This window comes from Typha angustifolia, chromosome 8 (assembly GCF_048772165.1).
Source record: "Typha angustifolia cultivar Huaian chromosome 8, ASM4877216v1, whole genome shotgun sequence".
In the NCBI taxonomy this organism is placed as follows: domain Eukaryota; kingdom Viridiplantae; phylum Streptophyta; class Magnoliopsida; order Poales; family Typhaceae; genus Typha; species Typha angustifolia.
Window position 1 is genome coordinate 6,386,693 of NC_133246.1, and position 9,115 is coordinate 6,395,807.

Sequence of the window (9,115 nt, forward strand, 5' to 3'; positions counted from 1 at the left end):
CGGGCTCGAGCTGGCTCAAACTTGGGCTCGACTCAAGTTGAACTAAGCCGTGCGTGCCTGAATAACAAACTAGGCTCAAAATTAATTTCAAACTGAGTCTGAGCTAGATTTAGCTTGCTCAACTCAGCTCAACTCGTTTACACTCCTAGTACTGGCCTTCTTGCCATGGTCCTCATTTCGGTTAGAGCTTGAGCAAATGCTAAAGCAGTGTAACCATCAAAGGATTTTTTTTATTGGGCTTTTTAGCTGTGTAACCATCAAAGGATTTTTTATTGGGCTTTTTTTTGTGTGGCTCTTATTGAGACTTTCATCCTGAGAAATATTCAGTTAGATCTATTTTCATATATTAAGCTCTGTAATTGTGTCTCTAACGTCATAATATATTGACATTTCTCTAAAATGAAAAATAGTAGAAAGCATTGTCCATCAAACAAATCCATTGCACGCGCACTCACGTGCCAACAAAATAGAGTAGCAACACTTCTTATTGATCTGAAAAGCCTTTACAAAATTTCCATCTCAAAGCAAAGATAGTGAAGCGTAGATGAAGTACCGTGTGGCAAATGGCAAGATGTACGAGTCTATAAACCTATGCCTACACCAAAGAAGAAGAGGAAAGGGTAGATGTCATGTCAAGTCGCTGTTAGCCTTGTCCCGTTATTAAATTCTCCTCAGTATTAAACGTCAACATCATCCTTCCCCCCACCATTCTCTCTCCCTCTCTCTCTCTCTCTCTCTCTCTCTCTCTCTCTCTCTCTCTCTCTCTTAACTTCTCTCACATCCCAAGTCTTCCCTTTTGGCCGTTGGATGGATATATGGTATCTTTTCTTACTGGGATTCAAAAGTACTCTTCTCTCTATAAAGAGGTGTTTATTCTACTATTCTGGCTGCAGTGAAAGAAAGGAGTGTGAATATATCATATATATTTACTACTTGAGCAGAAGAGAGGAAAGCACACTAATGTGGGGGGTTGGAAGAAATTTATAGAGGGACAGAGAGGAGGTAGATTTTAATGCCGGTGAGAGGTCTCCCATATAAAACTCTAGTCTCCCTCACTACCATCTCTATCTTAGTCCTCTCACTCTCTTGCTCTGCGCAGAGAGATAAACTCGTTCCTGTTCCTTTTTGATCCTTCAAACAGCAACGGCAAACAGTACCAGACATGACTAAAGATGAAGACTTTAAGCTCCTCAAGATCCAGGTATCACTCTCTCTTTCTCTCTCTCTGGTCATCCATCTCATGATGTAGCTTCAAAGAGCTACTTGTTTGTATCTTTGCAGACCCACATTCTCAAGGTGAACATAGACTGTGATGGTTGCAAATTGAAAGTAAAGAAGCTGCTCCAGAGAATCGAAGGTACTTAACTAGCTTGATTTCTCCTCCTCTTGTGGGGTCTTATTGACTTTGCTTGATATTGTTTTCCTTCTCTTTAATTGTGTCTTTTAGAACCCCTTTCACTCCTCTCTCTTTGCTAGTGTGCACTTCATAGAAGCAAGAAATTTGCTCAGTTGCATGCATGTTATATACAGCTTTTTGGCAGCTTAATCTGTATAGAAAGGTCCTGAGGGCTCTTCTTCAAAGCGGAACATCTGCCCTGTGAAGCCCCTTTTTACTTTGTGTCATTCTTCCTTCTGGTTAACTTTTCCTTCAAAGGCTAAAACCAACCAATTACTTCTTTGTTTTTCTGAATAATGCCCATTTCTTTTTCAGCGCTTTGGGCCACACTGAAATTTTCATCCAAGAGTGTAGGAGTAAGTGAGGCAGAAGACAAATCTGACCACTGATTTCTTTTCTTGTGGAATTATCCTCCCAAGTTGTATCTAAACTTCACCTTTTTACTTACTTTCCTAAACTACGGACATTTCCCTTTCAACTCATTGAGCACCTCTGAGATTTGCGGCCAGAAGATATATAAGACTCAGTGAGACAGCAGATAAATCTGACCACTGATTTTAGCTAGTCTTATAGTTGTAACTTGTATCAAGTCGAGGTATCCATAACTTTGCAGATTGCGGATAAATCTGATCACTGACTTCTTATCCGTGTGATGTTACCATCTCAGTTTATCTTAGTTCTTACAAATTTTAATTTTGATATTTTGATCCAGGCGTCTACTTAGTAAGCCTAGATGTTGAGCACCACAAGGTGCAAGTCACTGGAAATGTGGACTCTGAGACTCTGATCAGGAGGCTGGCCAGATCCGGCAAGCATGCAGAGCTCTGGTCTCAGAAGAGCAGCAACCAAAATCAACACAAGCCAAACCAACAAAAACAACAGAAGCAACCAGCCCAACCCATTAAAGATGGTAACAAGAATAACAAAGACCAGGGCAAGCAAGGCCTCATGGAAGGTCTCAAAGCCTTCAAAAGCCAGCACAACAAGCTTCCTCCATTGAGTTCTGACGAGGAAGACTTTGACGATGATTATGATGATGAAGAAGAAGATGATGAGCTGCGATTTCTCGACAATAAGATGAACCAATTGAATCTCCTAAGGCAGGCAAATAATGCAGCAAATAATGCTAAGAAAATAAACAATGGGAATGGCAATGGCAATGGAAATGCTGGTGGAAGTGGCAACAATGGAGCTGGGAAGAAGGTGGGAGGAAACCCAAACCAGATGAAGAATCCTAATGGGTCAGAGCAGAAATGCATTAATGTTGCAGCTAACAGTAAGATGCCCAATGGGGCACATTTGGGGGTTGGCAATCCAAGTGCAGGGGATGGTAAAAGGGTGAATGGCATCAACGGCATGATGGGCCTTAATGGCCATGGAGGGAACAATGGTGGAGGATTTCCAGCAAATGCCTTTCCTGGGTACACAGGCACAAGCTTCCCATCAAATGCTGGTGGATATGGAGGCGGACAGCAACAACCACAACCCATGATGATGAACATGCATGGGTACCAGACCCATCCATCATCCATGATGAATAACATAAGGGGACTGAGCACTAACATGATGATGCATGACAGTAGATACATGCAACCTCAGGTGATGTATCATAGGTCCCCTCAGATCACCCCTTATACTGGTTACTACCCCTGCTACCCAAGTCCTTACTATTACAACCACCAGTCAGAGAATGGTGACTATGGTGCCCATCTTTTCAGTGATGAGAACACCAATAGTTGTGTAGTGATGTAAAAGGATAAAAAGACTCTTTAGAGTTGTTGCTAGTGCTACCTTTTCCTTTTTAACTGTTGTTTGGTAATTCTTATTAAGGGGGGGATCCTATGAATGTGTGTTGACTTTATGGTGGTGTTTGAAACTGAGGCAGTCTTGGATATTTATCCCAAACAGTGATCAAACATCTTTTTATGTAATAGTTATCTTGTGTTTTCCACTGTCTTTGTTATCACTGACTAGTATTAGTTTTATAGGGGTTTGGGTGTCTGTGCTTGTGGACCTCTGTGAGCTCTAATTACCATTCCCATGTGAATTAGAAAGGTGAATGTGATAAATTAACCCTGAAAAAAGTTGGTCACAAGTGGTCAACATTGGATTGCTACCATACTGACTGACTTTGTCCCGCACAATTATCCAAGGGAAATCATGACATACGAGTGGGTAGCTGGCAACATCACATATGGACATTATTTACTTTTGGGAATTTGATAAAGGGTATGGATATTTATTTTAGAGTGCACAATTCCCGAGACAAGTGTTCTAGAATAAAATGACAAAGAGGAGTACAGAGCCAGAATAATGGAGTTTATGAGTAGATTAATTTGCGTAAAACTGTTTTCAAATATAACTAAACAAAGATATAACAAACATACACACCTGCAACTTTATTTACCTAAAAATGGTCAACTTACTGGGATGGTGCAGGTCCACAGTTCCCAAAGTGGCTGGAAAAGAACTACAGGGGACAAGGATTAGGAAGCCATGATCAAACCAAGATGCCATTCCTTTTTAAGAAGTCCCATTTAAGAGTAAAATTTTCTTCTTTCTCTAGTCAACAAGGTTCCAGGTTAGAGAGATGGAGGGATGTCAGCAGTGTCTCCCCCTTGAAACTTGAAAGCCATCCAAAGAAGGGTACAAATGGTAGTTCCCACCATCCATGTGACACCCACAAAAAGAGGAAGAGTGGACAAAAGCTTTGGTTTAGCTGAGAGCATGTAAAGATGAGCACAGTAAACCATAAACAAAAAGATCTAATTAAGGGTATGCTTTTCACTTGCTTTTTAGTACAGCGAATATGATGACAGCGAGAGGGTGAGGAACTGAGAAATATAAGGGGGTTTTTGAGACAATGAGAGCAACTGCTGGAGGAGCAGCAGTCATTGCCTTTTGAATTTCTCAGGTATGAAGCACAGAGAGATTTGTGGTAACATCTTGTACATGAACAGAAAACTTTACATGGTCAAAAAAAAAAAAAAAAAAAAAAAAAAAAGAAGAAGAAGAAAAAAGCCTGGAACTTTGACCAGTGGGTCATAAGTCATAATATTCAAAAGGACAGACCAAAGTTACCCCCATAAGTAGGCAGCAGTAGATTTACTATAATCAAACTAACAGCATAATCTTTTTATTCTTTTTTCTTCCGTCATTAATACCAGCATAATCTTAAACGGATTAATGGCAACACTCGGTATGATAGTAAGACTTGATAACATGCTTGTACGTGCAAAACCTCTGTGTATGCAACTCATGGAAACATGCCAGAATTGGGGATAACGGATAAGCCTAAGGACTGAGCCACAACTTATTACTAGTAGGGCCCATCTCATGTTATAAAGTATAATTCTAATAAATAGAGGCTCTATGTTTAAGAAAGAGAAGAGAATTATAGCTATTGGGGCCATGGCTTCCGCTGGCAGAACGTGTCTCTGATATGTAAAGCTGCATACATCTTGTTCTCTATCCGATGCGAGTCTCGTACATTAAGATTTTGTTTGATTCGTGTATAAAGTTTTTTAATAAAAATTTTATGTACACATTTTAAATATAAATTAGATATATTTTTAATTTTATTTATATTTTATTATTTAGTTGTAAAATATAATAATGATTTAAATAAGTTTATACAAAATTTGTATTTGATTACTAATTATGAATAAGTATGATTATATGATGTGATCTTTGATGAAAAATATTTGGATATAAGGGAGAATAGAAGAAGAGGAAGAACGGGGCCCTTTCTATGGCTTTAGGGTAGGGGTGAAAACGGATTGGATACGGCTCGGATAGTGCTCAACCCATATCCGGATCCATATTTTTTATCCGGATACGGATTCGGATACGGATATTTGACGGATAGCAAAAATTAAAACCATATCCTAAGAAAACGGATACGGATAATTTTCGGATACGGATCGGATAGTTTTCGGATACGGATCGGATAGTTTCGGATACGGATCGGATAGTTTATATATAAAGTACTCAGTTAAACTAAAATACTTAAAGATAAAATATTGAAATGTTAGACACTTTCTCTAATTGTGAAATAATAATTTAACATTTTACTGATAATATAAATTGATAAACAGTTCAGTTATTCTCTGAGATAATAGTGATATAGAGACCCTGTTTGCTAATAAATTTGCTCAATAGTTTATAAGGAGGTTTATTTTTGGTCAAGAACTTGTTTCTTCAGGACATCAAACAATACCACCCCAAATTACTAGAAAGAATCAGCAATAGAATTTGTCAACAAGCTCCTACTCAACACCATAATGCAAACAAGCACTAGCAAATTTTGTTTTCTTTTCTATCCAGTTTATAATTAGCCTACAAACTTATAATCTATTAAGAAATTTTTTTATATTTTTGTTAAGAAAACATTGCATCACTGCCGAATTATAAATTCAGGCGATTCAATTTTTAATTTTAAAAGAAGATTTTAAATATAAAAAGGTAATCATTTGGAATTTCTAATCTGAGTGAGATAAGAGCATATTGGATAAATGGATAGGTAATGAGGTTAAAAATATTATAAAAAAATAAATGAAAAACTAATTAACACTAATATGAACTAAAAAATGGTCAGGTTTGGATCTGGGTCCAAATGTAGAACCACAAGTAGTTATAAAATATAGATCTTGGACCTCTGTCTACTCTATATGAGTGGCACAATTTTATCTAGAACCCATCACCATGACGGGATTGCGGAAGATGAGCACGGAGACGACGGCGGCGACGGCGGCCTTGGCGTTGCCGAGGACTTGAAGTGTGAGGGCGCTGGTGTGCTTCGTGACCAAGAAGTTGGTGAGGTTGACGAGGTAGGCGACGGTGGCGTTCCCGAAGAGGAGTAGGGCGAGGCTGGGCTCTTCTCGGATCTTGGAGAGGGTGGCGGCGGCGACGCCCGGCTCGGAGAGGAGAACCGAGGTCGACGAGGGAGGGCCGGTGGAGGAGAGCCGAGGTCGACGAGGGAGGGCCGGTGGAGGTGAGCCGAGGTCGACGAGGGAGGGCCGGTGGAGGAGAGCCGGTGAGGCCGTGAGGGCTAGTATTGAGGGCGGCGCCGCGGGTAGCAGTGCGGTTGATGGAGATTTGGGGGAGGAGATGGTGAGTAGATGAGAGATAGAGGTAGGGTTTAACTTTTGTTGGGTATTTATTAAGCGGGTAAACGGATATCCGTTATTCGAATCCGTATCCGATAAAATCAACTAAACCCGTATCCGTATCCGGATCCGGATTTTTTTCTAAAAGGCTATCCGTATCCGGATCCGGATCCGGATATTTTTGGAAATAGCTACCCGTATCCGTATCCGAATCCGGATCGGATAGGATTTTCCTATCCGTATCCGATCCGATCCGGATCGGATAGCGGGTCGGGTCGGACTTAATCCGACCCGTTTTCACCCCTACTCTAGGGGGATAGGCCAGATGAGGAGATTAGAGACGGCGTAGCCGTGGTGGGAGATAACGAGAGAGGAGAGGATAAGATTTGAGGGAAAGAACTCAATTCGTTCAATAATGATTATAAGGTTACCTTCCACATATTTAGTGGCTAACCTAATAAGCAAAACAATAAGAAGAAAGCCCTAGAAAGAGTGCAAATTTGTCGATCACATTCGAATGCGGTCGAGGGCATTCGAACACGCTAAATGCGTTCACTATGTTTGTTAACTTATGCAGGCGTTCGTTTGGGGGCGTTCAAATGTGCTAAACACGTCCACTGTATTTACGAACGTATGTAGGCGTTCGAACGAGACCATTCGAACGCGACCATCAAAAAAAATTTATTTTAGAAAGAAAAAAGAGAAACTCAGCTCAAGATATCTCAGTCCAATCCCAGTCATATCAATCCACCATGCTTCCGCCACCTTATCCTCAAGGTGTGAAATGAGGAAAACAATTAATGATATCTGATTTAAACTCCTATGTAACACCCAAACCCTAAACATGTGTATGGGACAAGCCCACACGGCACGTGCAAGGCACTTGACAACTCCGTTAGTTGCCGATAATCAAATAAACTTGTATCAACATCATAATTTTATTCACAATATTTAAACTAAAAATAACTCAAAATTGCCAAGAACATACAGATAAACTTAATAAGGCCCCGCATAGGCCAGAACATATCATCAAGAGCATTTCACTATTACATATACACAACGGTAGTATATACATAATTTAATAAGTACAAAAGCACCTACTAAAATATAAGACAGAGATAAAGACATTCTGAAATGTCAACTGATACACCATATAACATAACACATCTAGCGTATAACACTAACCACACTCTACTCTTCACTCGCTGGCAAGACCTCTAAAAGAGTAGTCTGCTCCACTCGCTCACTTGAGTTTATGAAAATGAGAAAAACAAAGAGAGTCATGAGCTAAAGGCTCAGTGAATAAACCTTATCCCAAATTAGTGATGTTAAACAGAGAGTAAATCATGTATTGGATAATATAAATAAAAAAGACGCAAAATACCATGTATGAGCATGTATATATATATATATCCTCGATGACATATATATAAATGAAATCAAGATTATCTCATGAATGAGCATATAATATCCTTAATTAAAAATATATGTCATGATGAAATTATAATATAACATCATCGAATATAACAACATATGATGTATAACAATCATGATCCAGTGATACTAGTGGCATCAATGATGATGCATGATGCATGCCATTCAAAAGATAATTATATATATATATATATATATATATATATATATATATATATATATATATATATATATATATCAGAGCCAGATATAATCCACATATCTCTCACTATCACAATCATCCGTCTCAATTCTGAATATCAACCACTAAGCTGGACCACGGTACCTAGCCCCAAACTCAATACACATCATGCTACAAGCTTAAAGCATACCTTATCATACTTTAACGGTATCTCTGAAGATAAATCATACCCTGTCATACGCTAATGGTATCTTAGAAGATAATTATACACTGCTATATGCTAAGGGTATCTTAGTAAATAATCATATTCTAACATACGCTAAGGGTATTTCAATGATAGTTGTACCCTGTCATATGCTAAGGGTATATCTATCAGCCATCATCATACTCTGTCATATGCAAAGAGTATGTCTATTACTAGTTCGGACTAAATACCGTTCCGGCCATCATATCACAAGTTTGACTCAGTACACTGCTTGAATTTATATATATATATATATATATTTGTTTACACATTGTTCATTATGTAGTACAAGAAAAGGGCTACCTACTTATGTGTGAAAGCCATTATTGCACCTATATATTTTCAGTAAAAAAAATTATAAGAAAACTTTCTGTCAAGTTTTGGAGAATAAGTCGAAAAGTGCATAATTATATACTAAGTCGGTTTGACTACTGTGTTGCATTACTGTTTAAATAGGAAAGTTTATTTAAGAAGATTGTTTCATGTTGTCTATGCTCAGCTTGCATATGTATTTTGTTATGATCAATCAAGATTAATTTATAATTTGAGTGATGCATTAGAGTCGATCATAATATGCTCTTGATGATTTGATTGATCTGTGTATGACTTATTTCACTTGATTGTCATATCTATGTCTTGAATCCATTCTAAATATCTAGAAGTGCATTTCCAAAAATGTTTTAGAAATTTCTGATTAAAAAAAAATTGCATTCAAATGCAGGATTTTTGAGTTCGAACGCAGTAACTAGCAT

At 38.5% G+C, this 9,115-nt stretch overlaps 1 protein-coding gene across 2 annotated transcripts; it reads left to right on the plus strand.

Moving 5' to 3' along the window:
* Window positions 1-889: 889 nt before the first annotated feature.
* Window positions 890-3,363, plus strand: LOC140765293 (uncharacterized). Of its 2 annotated transcripts, XM_073104297.1 has the most exons (4): window positions 890-1,018; window positions 1,100-1,201; window positions 1,282-1,357; window positions 2,109-3,363. In XM_073104297.1, the coding sequence occupies exons 2-4, from the start codon at window positions 1,163-1,165 to the stop codon at window positions 3,146-3,148; spliced, it is 1,155 nt and encodes a 384-aa protein (XP_072960398.1). In that variant the 5' UTR covers window positions 890-1,018; window positions 1,100-1,162; the 3' UTR covers window positions 3,149-3,363. The 2 variants fall into 2 exon arrangements, with proteins under 2 accessions (XP_072960398.1, XP_072960397.1); XM_073104296.1 differs by having other exon boundaries at window positions 898-1,201; window positions 2,109-3,362.
* The last annotated feature ends 5,752 nt before the right edge of the window (window positions 3,364-9,115 follow it).

Excerpts from the sequence above, each read along its gene's own strand:
- LOC140765293 (XM_073104297.1), top strand. The coding sequence starts at position 1,163 with ATGACTAAAGATGAAGACTTTAAGCTCCTCAAGATCCAG. Across the intron at positions 1,202-1,281 it reads TTAAGCTCCTCAAGATCCAG|ACCCACATTCTCAAGGTGAA; the intron begins GTATCACTCTCT and ends GTATCTTTGCAG. Across the intron at positions 1,358-2,108 it reads GCTGCTCCAGAGAATCGAAG|GCGTCTACTTAGTAAGCCTA; the intron begins GTACTTAACTAG and ends ATTTTGATCCAG.